This window comes from Cibotium barometz, chromosome 8 (assembly GCF_041138505.1).
Source record: "Cibotium barometz isolate CiBa-2024 chromosome 8, ASM4113850v1, whole genome shotgun sequence".
NCBI classification, from domain to species: Eukaryota; Viridiplantae; Streptophyta; class Polypodiopsida; order Cyatheales; family Cibotiaceae; genus Cibotium; species Cibotium barometz.
In genome coordinates this window covers 58489029-58503527 of record NC_141053.1, presented here as the reverse complement: position 1 = coordinate 58503527, position 14499 = coordinate 58489029, and the positions used below count along the sequence as shown (strand labels likewise).

Genomic DNA, 14499 nt, shown 5'->3' with positions numbered 1-14499 from the left:
TTGAGAGTCTTGAGTTCTCGGTTCCAATGGTATGTTACAAGAAACTGGGTCCTAGGAGTTTTGACCACAAGTACACCATTCAGTTAGACATTTCTACCCTAACGCATGCCATGCCAATGAGGATTGTCTATATAGGGAGAGATTATTTTATAATGTCAGCCTGAGTCCAATGGATTCTCATTGAGTTGGTTTCTTAGAAGTTGAATCACTCAACCTTTATCCACCTACACTATGAAGAGACAGATTCTCCGGCAACAGGTTAGTTACCATCTACTGTTAGCATATGGTTACTAGAGACATGAAAGAGCAGGCCATACAAAAAGCAGAGGAAAGGAAAGATGTATATATGCTTTGAATCTGGTATGTATCCATCATAGGGGTTTCTTTTCACCTTCAAGATTCTCATGCTGTAACATAAGAAGCATTTGCGGGATTCAGGACAAAAGTTATGTGGATGAGTGGGTGTTAGATGTAGGATGCACAGTGAGTATAGCACCAGGCACTACCATGTCACATTTCACGCCCATCTTTCTATGTCATTTTTCCTAGAGTATGGATCAGCTTTTAGAGTACGGTTCTGAGCATGCTTTGGGAGATGATGAGTCACGTTTACAAAAAATACACATTCAGCGACTCCATGACGAATTTTTCTGGTCTTTGTTGAAAATATTGTTGTAGGCAGAATTGGACCATCAAAACACTTCAGTATCAGAAGAACAACATTTTTATGTGAACATAACCTCAAATTAGTTGTGCCTCATCATCTGTAGGTACATGGAGACATTCTACATGAAGTTGTAAGGCTGGGCTTTGACAGCAGTCAGCTTTTGGAATCCTTGCAAACGCGAGTAAAAAATAAGGCAAATTTCAAGCCAAGTAGCAACTCCTGGCACATTTTCTTTTTGGCGTTGTGATGATAATATTAGTACTCAATTATGTACTGCCAGTGGCTTGTTGTGTTTAACTGGATCTTTGTACCATGCATAGGCAACAGCTACGTACTATCTGATTTTGGATAATCAGCACAGTCTTCTCGACAGATACTTGGGAGGTGACGTGATAGAAACAGCTGTAAGTCCTGTTGCTCCCTTGACATAATTCCAATGTTGTTCCTCTTTGTTATGTATGCGTTCTTGATTTTGGGGGTTTAAAACCTTATATGTTTGGAAATCAAGGCTTATTGGTTTAATGGGATGCCTAGATGGCAACAGATACTGGGTCCTACTTTCTAGTTGCATAGACAGGGTGTAGTTTACTATCTTCACACAGTTTCATGATTCTGGGATTGCCACACCCATACATGGAGCTGTCTATTGCCACGTATCCTTCCCTGTAGCTAACTTAATCCATGCTTAAACTGCCTCCACTCCCAGTTCTCTTTTACCTTTATCACTTAAGCTGCAGGCTAGATCCTTGTTATAATGCTAGTCTTTTTATGTGACACTCTACCGAGCCTAAATTGTAAAGGGGAGTGCCTCAAGATATTGGATTCACAGGAACAAGTAAATCATTTTGCAACCGAATAAATCAAAAAGTTCATAACACATGTAAGCAGTCTAGATGGATGCTATGCAAGAATTTTGTATATCACACTAGGGACCATTAGAACTGGGGTGGTTCGTCCCCCCTCAGGTAGCTTGTATTTCTCACTAAACAAGGCTTTGCAGCAGCGCTAAGTCATCTGGAGAGTCACATCACAAATCCAATCAATCAATCAATCAAATCCAAGAATAGAATTTGGTTGTTTGTGAAGAAGATCTTGGACCGTCTTCTTAGAAAACACATGTTGATTTCTCTTCTTCGTAAAGTAAGTGAGGGCAGCATAAAATCATTCTTTTTGCTTGTTTTTTTGATTATTGTGAACGGGTATAATCTGATGCTGGTTTAAGAGAACTGGAAACTCAATGTGAGCTGAGCTCTTCCTCTTTACATCCCTTTGTGTGTTGACACCTTATTAAAGATGGTGCAGTCTCCCCCATAGACACTGGTAGCATGTTACTAAAAGACATAGCTAGTTTGGCTGTAATAATGAGGCGAAGCTGATGCTAACTTATGGAACTAATGATGGTTTTATTACACAATTAGTAAGTTAGAAGTTAATGACTGTGTAAAGTGACTTTAAGCCACCTCACTAAGAGTACATCTTAAGTCATGTCTAAGATGCACACTTGTGACATGGAAATGAAAGCCCATTACCTTACCAATCCGCACAAGCCTCTTGAAGAGCCTCTTGAAGGCTCATCTGTCTAGACACTGTAAATTTGTCAAGGAGCACATTTTCCAAGGGCAATTTCATGCACATCATCAAGCAGAACAAGACAAAACTATAAAACAAACACTTTGGTCCGATGCAAGAAGTGTGGTCGTAAGAGCCAACAAGCAGGATATTTTTTATCAAGAACCAGAACAAATTTTTTGTCAAGGTTTCTAGAATGAAAAATCAATATGGCCCTAACAAATCCAGTGATTAGGCAAATTGAGGTCTTTTCAACATACCAAGGAGCCACTACTACTTTTTATCTTTGCAATGTTTTGCGCACTTTATCATTGCTACTTTGTTCTCTATGGTTTTTGTGACCAAAGCCCTCCTTTATGTGATCCATGCATGGTTCAGGAGAGTTACGAGGTTTGCAAGATTCTGGGGAGGCTTCAATAAGAGGCCTTTGACATCACTTCACATCCCACAAGCCCAAATCCTAACCATGTGACCAGGGTCATGATTGGATGGAGCACAACAAGTTGTCCACTTCGAGCTTCTAGAGCTTATGATGCCACTGTGAGTAAGAAAGAAGCGCAAAGGGCTGCGACAATCCTAAGGCAGAGCCTTTTTCACATGGGGTGCTGAGGCTACTTATCTTAATTAAGCTCTCAAATAAACCTGTTTGTCATGGCTTCCTCTCTTAACTGTGGGCCACCAATACGTTGACCCCCTTCCCTTCTCCTTCCTTTCCTATCAAGGTTGATCACACCAAAGTGGTTTAGTTTATTGAATTTGAATCTGCTGTTGTGTGTTTACACTAAGCGCTTCAGCGCTCATTGAGGAAGACTAGAATGCAGGGCGGACTTTAGAAATCACTTTATTTTTTCAAAGCCTTTGATACAATCCCACTAGCTCAACCAATCAATAGATTGATAGAGCGAGTAGTCGCTGAATGATTTCGCTGCTTCTTTTCGAGGGAGTGGCCCTCTATTGGCAAAAAGACACTACTCTCCATTCCATATGGTGCAAATAATTCAGTGTCTCTATTAAACCTTCTAAAGGAGTTACAAAGCCATTTGTATGCCTTGAAAAACTTACGTCAGGACACAGAGGTAAAAGAGTTAACCTTGATAAGGCCAAGGTTATGATCTACTATACGTTCAGCAAGTAGCACAACCTTTACAATTGGTGCTTAGAACTTGGCTACATCTAACAGATGCAAGGAACATTATGGATGGCATCAATAGATACATGGACTAGCTAATTGTTTATTATTGTTTGCTTTTTGGTGCAAAAATGATCCAAAGAGTACACATTAATACTTTTACCCCTTACTCAAACAGGATGCAGGGCATAACTAGCTCGGTGGACTAATATAGAAATTTGAGACCATGGTTGACTACATTTGACTTTATCAAAGTTCTAATTTGATATTGGAGTAATTATACATGAAGGGTCTCCCCTTTACTTAGGGAAGGTGTATTTAGATGTCATTGGGAGTTTTTCTTCAACATTTTCATGGACATAAAAGAGCTTTGAATTGCAAGACTCTTTTGAGCAATGTGCAAAGTTTCATTATCATATACAAGAGGCATTTTGGATTCAAATGCGAGGAAGATGTAACATGCATGCTTTTGCTACCCATGGTCTCTTCGTGATAGGGAATGCGTCGGAAAATACACAAGGAGTGCTCCACTCGGAGCCTTACATGGCTAGGAAGATTGTCTTTAATATTACTATAGTTTATTGTAGAGGCTCACTCCCCTCATCAAAGAGATAGGGCACAAGAGAAGGTTTGGGAGTCCTTGGCTAGGTTGATTTTTGATGACGTGTGCTTTACTTCATGTCCTTTTTTAGCAGATGAGCTTAGATATGTGATGCAGGCATTATTCCATGGTAAATGTACTAGGGATGGTGTCATCTCTTAATTTTTCACGAGTTTTTGGGATGACATTGGCGAAAAGATTGGGGGAGAAGAGAGAGCTTGAGCTCTTGCAAGCGCATGCACACTCACATAACAATGGACAACACATACACACAAAGATGGAAGGTTGAAATCTACTTCTTCTTCTCACTCTTAAAATAAGGCTACAAAAGATAAGTGAAAACCCAACATAAGTATTAGGGTACTATGTATAAGTTGTCTATAATGTGAACACGCTAAATAAGTGAGCCGACAAGAGAAGTATGCCATAACTCGGCGGGTGGACTATGTAGGTGTAGTCCAGCTATAGAATCACTAGCGAAGATCTGTCGTGTCGGCTCTATCAACCGTGTCAGTGATGTAAATGTGGTAGGCACGTCGTGAGTGTCAGCTCTGGTCGAGCTTGACATCTTAACACTCTCCTTCAAGCTCAACTCCATCTCCAAGACTCCAAGCATGGTGTGGAATTCGCGAAGCTTCTCAGCTCCGAAGGCCTTGATGAAAATATTAGTAACTTGCTTCTCTGTGCTGACGTACACAAGATTAATATCTTCTACCAAGACGACCTCTCTGATGAAGTGATAGTGGACCTCTATGTGTTTGGTCTGCACATGAAACAACACTGGGTTCTCGGCTTACTGTATGCTAGTAAGGTTATAATAATAAATGACAACCTCTTTGTTCACATGCAGCTCCAAATCTCCAAATAGCTTGTGTAACCAAGCTACCTCACATGCTATCATCGTAGCACTCTTGTACTCTGCCTCTATACTTGACTAGGCATCTGTTGGTTGCTTCTTGTTGCTCCAAGTAACAACATCACTCTCAAAGGAAAACATAAATCCGCTAGTAGATCTTTTGTCCAAGATGCTACCAATCCAATTTGCATCAATGCATTTATACACTCGCAACTCTATACTAGCCTCGTAGAAGAGACCATAATCCAATGTGGACTTCATGTAGCATAGTATGCGTCTTATACCATCCAAATGCGACTTCCAAGGAAATTGTATAAAGTGGCTCTCTAACCCAACTATGTAGTTAAAGTCTGGCATGGTGATCGTCATGTAGATCAAGCTACCGACTATCTTTTTATATATAGTGGGATTCGCCAACATCTCACATGTATTCGCACTCAGCTTGCCATTCTGATCCAATGGTATAGAAATAGACTTATAACCAGCCATACCATATTTGGACATGTCCAAAGCATACTGTCATTGTGACCACCATATGTCCTCAGGCATCCTAATGACCTTAATGCCAAGAAAATATCTCAGCTCATCCAAATTCTTCATGTTCTTCTTGGGGAGATCTTTCACATGCTCAACTTCCTGCTCATTGTCACCCCCAACAATCAAGTCATCCTCTTATCACTCTTTCGCATATAGAGTGAATGATTTGCATCTGCCATATGCTAACAGTGATAAGATACTTTGCGATTTGTTCTTGCCATGCTCTCGGCACTTATTTCAGACCATACAAGGCTTTACGCAACTTGCAATCATAATTTGGGTGACTCAAGTCGTCATAACTAGGTGGTTGGTCCAAATACACTAATTCTTGCAACTCACCATGCAAGAATGCATTCTTTACATCCATCTGATGTAAGAACCAATCTTTTGACACAACCACTATAATTACAGCTCTCATGGTTGCCATCTTGGCAACAGGACTGAATGTCTCCTCATAATCAGTGTCGTAGGTTTAAGCATAACCTTTAGCAACCAATCTAGCTTTGTACTTGCTAACGCTTCCATCTGAGTTGTGCTTCACTTTGTACACCCACTTACATCCAATGGCCTTTTTACCCTACATACAAAGGCACCAATTCCCATGTCTTATTTGCATCTAATGCAACCATTTCTTCATCCATAGTTGTATCCTAACTTGCATGTCTAACATCATCCTCAAAACATGTGGGTTCAAATTTTGCACAACCTTTGCCATGTATGCATAATGGGTGAGCTACATAACCATCATACATCAATCTTTGAACATGGTTTTTCACCCTATTTCACCTACATGGTCCTAGATCCATCCTTGGTGTCCTCGCGGTTGCCCTAGCCTTCCTTACACCAGGTGTCCTGATAGTATTCCAAACTCCTTGATAACGCTGTGCTCTGAGCGACACTCTTCATCAACAAATGAATGCCTTGCTAAAATGTCAGGCATGCCAAGGGGCTCATCGACCTTCTCTTTGCCTTTACGTGATGCATCAGTTAAATTTGTAGGATTGACATTCTGACACAACCCGTCACTCCATGGTCTATCAATAGACCTGCTACTAAAGGACTCTCGGTTCACTCAACGCCCATGATTGTTGACTTGCATTTTGTACAACTATCTATTCTTGTACATCAGTCCCAATTGAGTCGTTAGATCAGCATACCAGCTTCTTATCTCATCAAATACAACATCCCTACTCACCTGTTGAAATTGGCAATTCCAAATTGTTGGGGGTGAGAGGTGAGTTGGTCAAATTGATTAGAGAGAGGATTCGTTAACACACCTAAGTTTACATTGAGAAGAGGTGTTGAAATGTGCAAGTAATGTAAAATGAACAGGTTATTTGGTTGAGTGTGTGAATGCACCCTAGAGGTGCAAGATATTGTGCAAAGATAAGAATGCCACATAAGATATCGTGTGAATGGTGAGAGCCACATAAAAGAATGTGGAAAAAGAGTTGCCACATGGCACGATGATGTGTAAAGGAGATTGGGTCTCTGGCCATCTATATTAGAACCTTTCATTTATATGGTTCATACAACATATGCAATAAAGTATTGTTGAGTGTGCTACTCTCTCTCTCTCTCTCTCTCTCTCTCTCTCTCTCTCCCTCCCTCTCATGGAGTTTTTGGTGTGGTTTAATTCACCTTAGTTTATGCTTAATCTATATTACACAACACCATGATCAATCCCGTATTAGTTTGTTCAACATGGTATCAGAGCTAGGATGGGCTCTTAATTATGGTGGACATTTATGTATAGTTGTTTTTATGAGAGTTCATTTGATTAAGCATATTGTATGATTTTGCATCATTTATTATGAAAAAAATTAGGCACACTCATTATCATTAGTATTTCATTTGGAGAGAGGTTATGCTGTTGGTGATTGGAGAGACCATGAAGCTACCTATAAAACTAAAAATGAAGATTTTAGCAATATGAAGTCTTATGGAGTCTTCATCAACAACAAAGAAGCTGGCAACAAGAAGGTTAAGCAATGAAGGTTGGCTTTGTGAGTTTTGCCTGATGAAATTTTGAAGAAGAGTTTCTAAGTGATGGAATATGTGAATCCCACGGTTCTTTGCATTTAGCAAGGAATATGAAGAGCTGTAAGCTTGTCCATGAAGGGGATAAGCAGTTAAGGGCTAAGGAAAGAGCCCATGTTTGAGCACACCAAAAGGAGAGCTGTGTTAGCTGAGTTGCTCATGAAGGATGAGCAAGATATGTGGGAGCCATTGATAGATTTCATGATGATACACTTGTGGTTTCTGAAAGAATCTTGTAGAAGCACCCTTGGAAGAAGTTGTATGCAAGGATGGAAAGCATGTTTTGAGCTTAATTGGAAGATTATTATAGCCATATAGATGGATGTGTAAACCTCAAGGAGGAGGTTTGTTCATGTTTTTTTTTTAAAATCCAAAGGTTAGTTGGTAACAAGAAGAAGGGAGCTCCAAGAAGAGACTATAGACTAGCTAAGAGTAAGAAGACAAACACCTTGTTTTATTAGTAGGTAGCGCATATTAGAAGTTTGCAGATTTAAGCTCATTAGGGCTAAAAACATTAAAAAAAGGGTTGTATTTTAATCACTTATATCGGATTTGGATTAATCTTTAGACCAATAAGAATGTGACATTCAACCACATACATGACATTCGGTGTCATATCTACTTTTCACTAACTTCACTAGTTTTGGCTATTTTAGTGGGTTATCACCACTTTAATGTAATACGGCACGCCTATTTCTAGGGTTTCCAACTTCAAGGGCCTGTCCCACGTACCAAATGTCAGTACTTCAAAAAATAAAAATTTAAAATTTAGGTTCCTCCCAAAATGAACAGTACATTCGAGTAAATGCATTTCAAATTCCCTAGTCTACAATCGTTGCACCTCTTTCTCATTGTCTTTGTGCATCATCCTCTTCTCTATTCATCATCAAACAATTTCAAGATAATAGTCCAACTCGAGGCACACTCCTAATGCCATTCATCATGCATTCTTCACAATGTTAAAGATGACTAAGATGTGTGGAAAACAATAAAAAGGCAACCATTATGCAAATGTCCTCACATGATAAAAAGGCAAAGAAGAGGCTTACTACAATACCATTGGAAGGGGCGTATCTTGGAATTCAAGATAGCTAAAGATGGGTGCAAGGTAAAGATGTAACATGTGTACACGGGAAGAGACATGCACATGCATCCTTCTACTCTAGTATTTGTATTGCAAGCTCGTTGTAAGATTTTTTTAAATAAATTGATTTATGTTATTTATGATTCTAAAGATGGCTATAAGGCAATGATGCATGTGTACACGAGAAGAGACTGTATCTGCATTTCAAGCTCATTGTAAGATTTTTTATAAGTTAATTTATGTTATTTATGATTCTAAGGTTTATTTATATGTGTTGTATACGTGATAGATGTTTATCCATCAACAGCATTGAGTGGCAACCTATGGAGTCATTTATCGAGACTTTTGAAGCTATGCATGCTAATCTTGGGAAAGTGTGGAGTGGATTCAAAGGAAAAATAGACATTGAGTGATATGACAACATATTTCTTTCTGTCGATGCAAAATGGACGTTGAAGAATGTGGGTGAGTCCTTGGAATTTCTATTAGATAGCATACCATCAAACTTTAAATTTAAGGTAGATGGTATTACGTTGGGAAGAAGATCTGAAAATACTCTCAGTTGTATGAAATGTTTGTTCCTCCTTGCAATATTGAAGTTTAGTTCTTAATACAAGGTAAATTTTCTCACATTTATCTTGTCTTTAGGATTTAATATTGTTATATTTAAGACACAAGATAAGAAACTGAACTCAATAATCATTCCCATCTTATATTTAAGATATAAGAAAACATGATCAATGTTAAATAAAAAACAAAACTCAATATACAGTAATCTTATATACACATATATTTCAAGGGTATCTATACAAGTTAGCTAGATACAAAGAGTGAGAACCAAAACTCCTGTTCTCAATATTTTTCTACTCCTTAGGCTTTGGCTATGGCTCGTTGCTCTATATGGATTCTTTAGTTGACTTGACTTGTTTTCAACAGGCTTCACTTTAGCCTTTCCTTTCTTCTCTAATACTTTTGTTGTTTTCTTCTTTGTGGATGCCCTAAATTTCAATGGAGATCGCAATGGAGACATTGTGGCCAAACCCTTCTTTTTCGATATCTTTTTTTTCCTCTTTTGTGGTGGTAGTGGTGAATCTGGATCAACGGGAAGGTATACACGATTCACGAGTATTAGTCTGATTACCTTTGCTCTCACTCACCATATATATATGTGTCTGTACAACATGAAGATGTAAACTGTAAATTTTTTTTTTTGAAACAAGTCTTAAGCACAAAATTTGAAGCTCACAACAAAAAGTTCCATACTAGGTCGAGGTGCTATATTTCAACCCATCGAAAAGAGACACCAAAAACAGCTGTCCCTCATGCAGACACATTGCATCTTCTACCACTAAGGGCCTAAGACAACTCCTCCTTAGTGAGTGTTGCTTGATACATGAACTCATGAGCCATTGAATCCAAGCTAGAACTCACAAGTACACGAGGTATAAGTGCTTACATGGCATGTATGCCAAGTGCTTGCTCTTTCGTTTTTGAAACCCTTAACATGTGCATCGCAAAAAGTCAACTACTAACATAGAGTAGTTCACACTCTTTGTTTATTATAAAGGAATCCATATAACCACAAGGTGGTGTTTATTAAGGGACATTTTATCATGTGGATGCTAACAAAATAATTGTTACATTTAGAACATATATTTGGAGCCATATGTGGATGCTAACAAAATAATTGCTACAAGTAATACATATATACTTTTGAAGTAAAACCTCATTAAACCATACCCTTACAAGAAAAGCTTATGTATCACAATTTACAGAAGGAAGAGCATTTTCTCACATGGCATGTTGTCAGACAGTGTAGAGGAAGCGAAGGCATGGAGTGAGTGCGCCCGCGAACATAGTTTCAAGCATTTGCCTTCGTTTGCATCTTGCTTTGCCAGACTAGCCTTTGGTCCCAGCTAGGCACACTTTGCTGGTATTCGCATCTTGCTTTGCCATACTAGCCTTTGGTAGTGCTTGCTGTGTTAAGTTATTTGGCTTGGAGTGAGACACTTTTGTCAAGGCTTGAATCCCTTTGAGTCAACAATCACCTTGAAACTATGAAGCTTAAGGCATTGCAGTTTTTGTAGTCCCCCTTTGTTGCCTCCGTCACGTCGTGGTAAGCTGTGTTGTAATTAAAGTCTGCAACGTCCAAAGAAGTGTGCACAGTGTGATTTGGGGACTTCTTTGTTGTCGGAGGATTTGAATCCGTTTGTTACAGTATGCTCTCTCTCTCTCTCTCTCTCTCTCTCTCTCTCTCTCTCTCTCACACACACACACACACACACACACACACACACACACACACAATAGAAGCTTGCCTTTACTGCCTTTTCGATTGCCTTGGCGGGTTGTAGATCTACATGTCTCTCCACCCTACTTCTCGTGCTGCCCCCATGCCACTCTGAGTGCATAGCTGTCACTGTCTCCACCCCATGTAGCTTTGATATGGCTTTGTAGTCCTTCTTGCTTATTAAAATCTTGTCACATACCTCTACCACCTCATCAGGCTTGACCAAGTCACGAAAGTCATTGCAAAATTCCTTGAGTACCGTCCTTCAAAGCCCTGTACACTCTAAAAGCTTGAACATTTCAATTAAGTCATTGTTTTTTATAGAGCAGACTTGATCAATACAGTTCTATCCAATTGTGTATTTTTTGTTGAGATTGTTTGGGTTAGATTGTTAGCAAGCATTAGGAGTAGCTTAATATTTTAAAAAAATTCTTAAAATCATCAAAAAATCCTTGAATTTGACTAATTTCTCTTAATGGACTAGTTTTTGTCATTAAGGGTGAGTATTCTTGTCCAAGAGGTCAAAAAATTAGAAAATGTGTTAATTGGAATCTAAATTGATCATACGAGTATTCGAAATTGAGGTTTTTGAGTGTTTTGAGAGCATCTAGATGCATCAAAACATCTAATCACATCAATTCTTTGATCAATTGGAGAAATTTGACTCTCTTTGCTTAATTTTGCCTTAAAAGAGGAGACTAATTAAGAGTCTAATTAATCTTTTAATTTAGATTAATGTACACAATTTTTGATGCACAAAGATTAGCATTCTCTTGCTCTATCCAATGATGTGCTCAATTGTGTGAATTAATTAAGGATTAATAGTTAATTAGAGTTTTTGATTAGTGTAAAAGAAAGATTAGTGAAAAGATTAATCTTAGATAAATCTTTAATCACTTTTTTACATAACTCATTAAGACTAATGAGCATTCAATGAGTAGATGCTCATGAGTCGTCAAAATTATCCATTAAGACTAATGAGCATTCAATGAGTAGATGCTCATGAGTAGTCAAAATTATCCATTTTGTGGGTCATTTATAATAAAGAGTGTAAGATGTGATTAAAAGGTCATAAACGGCTTGGGACGTGAAAAGGTCTGCAAAAAAAAAAACCTCTGTTTGGATGTCCGTATCTCCTAAATCGTATATCCGATATGAAGGCACTTTAGGGCTCACCTAAAAGCTGACATCGAGCTCTTCAACTTTGGACTTGGTCGTCCGAAGTCAAAATCGACCATTTTAGTCTCCGAGCCGTATTCGGGATACTTTTTGAGGTTCTAAACGACAAGATCACGGACGACTCAGGGAAACAAAGTTGTAGTGCTCCAAAAATACTACAACTCCCTCATATAGAGTTTTTCAAAATTCCTTTTGAAACACCCTAAAAAATGTGCTGCGAAACAGGGAAAAAATTCTTAGATTTTTTTGGGTCTTGAGATAGTGATGGAAAATAAGTTTTAGGAACTCCTCTTCCATCTGAGAAGCTCCTAACATACGTTTTTTACGAAAAAAATATCTTAGAGGTCGTTCTGCGTATAGTGCCTAAGCTAATTAGGGGGGCGAACAGACACCTGTTTGATTCAACAGAGAGTACGTTGAGGTTGTAATGGGCTGTGGGAAAGTATAAAAAGCAAAAGAAAAAAAAATTGTGATTGCTCATTAAGGAGCATTTAGGCACTCTGACATGGCCAATGATAGAGGGATTGCCAGGGATCACACAAGAACTCAACCCAATGGCTGACATCTTCGAGCCATTGAGATCTATGCCGCAAATTCACCTCCCAATGCCGTTAGCCATGCCTATAACAAGCGTGTGATCGGGTTTCACATCCCCTATGACTTCGATCCCACCGGGCTTTGGTCCTTTGCCTAACATTCTCGCAAATCCTATAAGTACCAACCCTTTCCTGGATGCCCACACCTTGGATATACTGACTAGTCTAGGAAGGGGGATGGCCCAAGGACTCACTGAGTCTCTTCCAACAAAAGCACTCATAAACGGCCTCAATGATTCATAAAGAAATATGGCCGTTTAAATTTCTAAAATTATGGGCAAATACGATGGAACAATAGACCCTGTTCAATTCATTCAAATGTTTGAACAGAGATGTGAAGCCTTTGGAAATCCCAACTGCCCCACTAAGGTACATGTGTTGAACTTATGCTTAGAGGAAAAAGCTAGTCGATGGTTTATCGCATTGATGCCGACGATCAAGACCAACTTCAAAACCTTGAAATCAACCTTTATACATGGCTTTTCTAGACAAGGTGATTGATGGAGTGCAGTAACAGAACTCTATTCAATTGAGCGTTAAGCAAATGAATCCATTAGAGATTTTATCCTTAGGATAAAGCTCTTGGACTCACGTTGTGAGTCATGGGAAAAATTAAACGATGTTCAATTGAGGAGATGTTTCATGATGGGCTTCAAGAATAACAGCTTACACAACTTGATCATTGTATCCAATCCAGAAACATTCGATCAATCTTGTAAAGAAGCAATACGTTTAGATGACAACATGCTAGAAGATGGGCATGCTACGAGGTGTTCCTGATCTAAACCATGTGAAGCAATGGCAAAAGAAAGATCGATCTTGGAATTGACATTCCCCGAATTTTATGTAGTCTTACTTAAAACCTTACAACAAACATCTCTAAGAGAGGATGAAAACCTTCAAAACCAGACATCCTTAATGCCTCTAAAAGTGGAGTGAAATGCCTTGTGTTGAGTGCAATCACTATGACCATCCCAATCCTCATTGTGCATACAAGGTACCTGTCCTTCTATACTGCATATATTGTAAAACCTTTGACCATGATACTAAAAAGTGTCCCGCTTCATCCACAATGGACTCAAAACCTCCATCTCCCGTTAACCAAACAGAAACATTCCAAAGGGTAGAAACTGCTCAAGAAGCAGGTAATCAGACACTTCAATGTTTCTATTGTCATGGACCTCACAAGGTGGCAGACTGCACAGTTTGGAGGAATACTTCCATTCCCATAGTCACTGACACCTTGTGACCCATGTGAATGATGTGACATTGATCGCATGTTCCAAGGTTGCCCAAGACGAGTTGCTTCAATGCAACTTGTCTCACAAAATATAACTCTTAACATCTTAAGTGTACAAAACGGGCAATTGTCCATAGTGCCCTTGAATGTGCTTACACGCTTACAAGCCAAGGCACGCCAAACAATAAAAAATAACGTAAAAGACAATACCTCAACATGGGTAGAAGAACATGCTTTAAAACAGAACCCAAAAGAGAAAACAAAACCTTTTAAAACCAAGAAAAACAAAGGACAAAAAACTATCGAAACTAAGGTCGAATTAAAAGACAAGAAAAAGGAGTCTGTAACAAAGGACATAAAACCAAAAAGGGACATAAACACAAAAGAGCCAAAAGCTATATATGATACAGAAGCATCCACGTCAAAGACCACCATATAAACCTCAACACCCATATATGCGACACAGGATATAAAAAACCAAAAGAAAATTCGATCTCATCGCACGGAAAAACATAATGAAAAATTGACAAACCAAAGAAAGTCAAAGAATGAAACAAGTTCTAGTACATCACTGAGTGAGGATGAAACAAGTTCTTACTCTTCGCTCAATGCACCACATAAACCAGTTAAGAAACTAGAACCCACCCAACCACCCCAAATGGATAATAACGATCACGACATATGCGGAACACAAAAAGCAAGCTCAGGAAA

At 38.8% G+C, this 14499-nt stretch overlaps 1 protein-coding gene across 16 annotated transcripts in view; it reads left to right on the top strand.

Moving 5' to 3' along the window:
- Nucleotides 1–9115, top strand: part of LOC147636478 (SNF1-related protein kinase catalytic subunit alpha KIN10-like) — a 65141-nt gene extending 56026 nt beyond the window's left edge. For 3 of the 16 annotated variants that reach the window (XM_086801927.1, XM_086801922.1, XM_086801923.1), the window contains exons 8-10: nt 771–860; nt 988–1071; nt 2615–3520. In XM_086801927.1, the coding sequence (XP_086658053.1) occupies nt 771–860; nt 988–1071; nt 2615–2656 (216 nt within the window). In that variant the 3' untranslated portion in view covers nt 2657–3520. Of the gene's footprint in view, nt 1–770; nt 877–987; nt 1545–2614; nt 3523–3543; nt 3808–8772 lie in introns of those variants that run through there. The other 13 variants (XR_015266548.1, XR_015266544.1, XR_015266550.1 and 10 more) reach the window with 13 other exon arrangements.
- The last annotated feature ends 5384 nt before the right edge of the window (nt 9116–14499 follow it).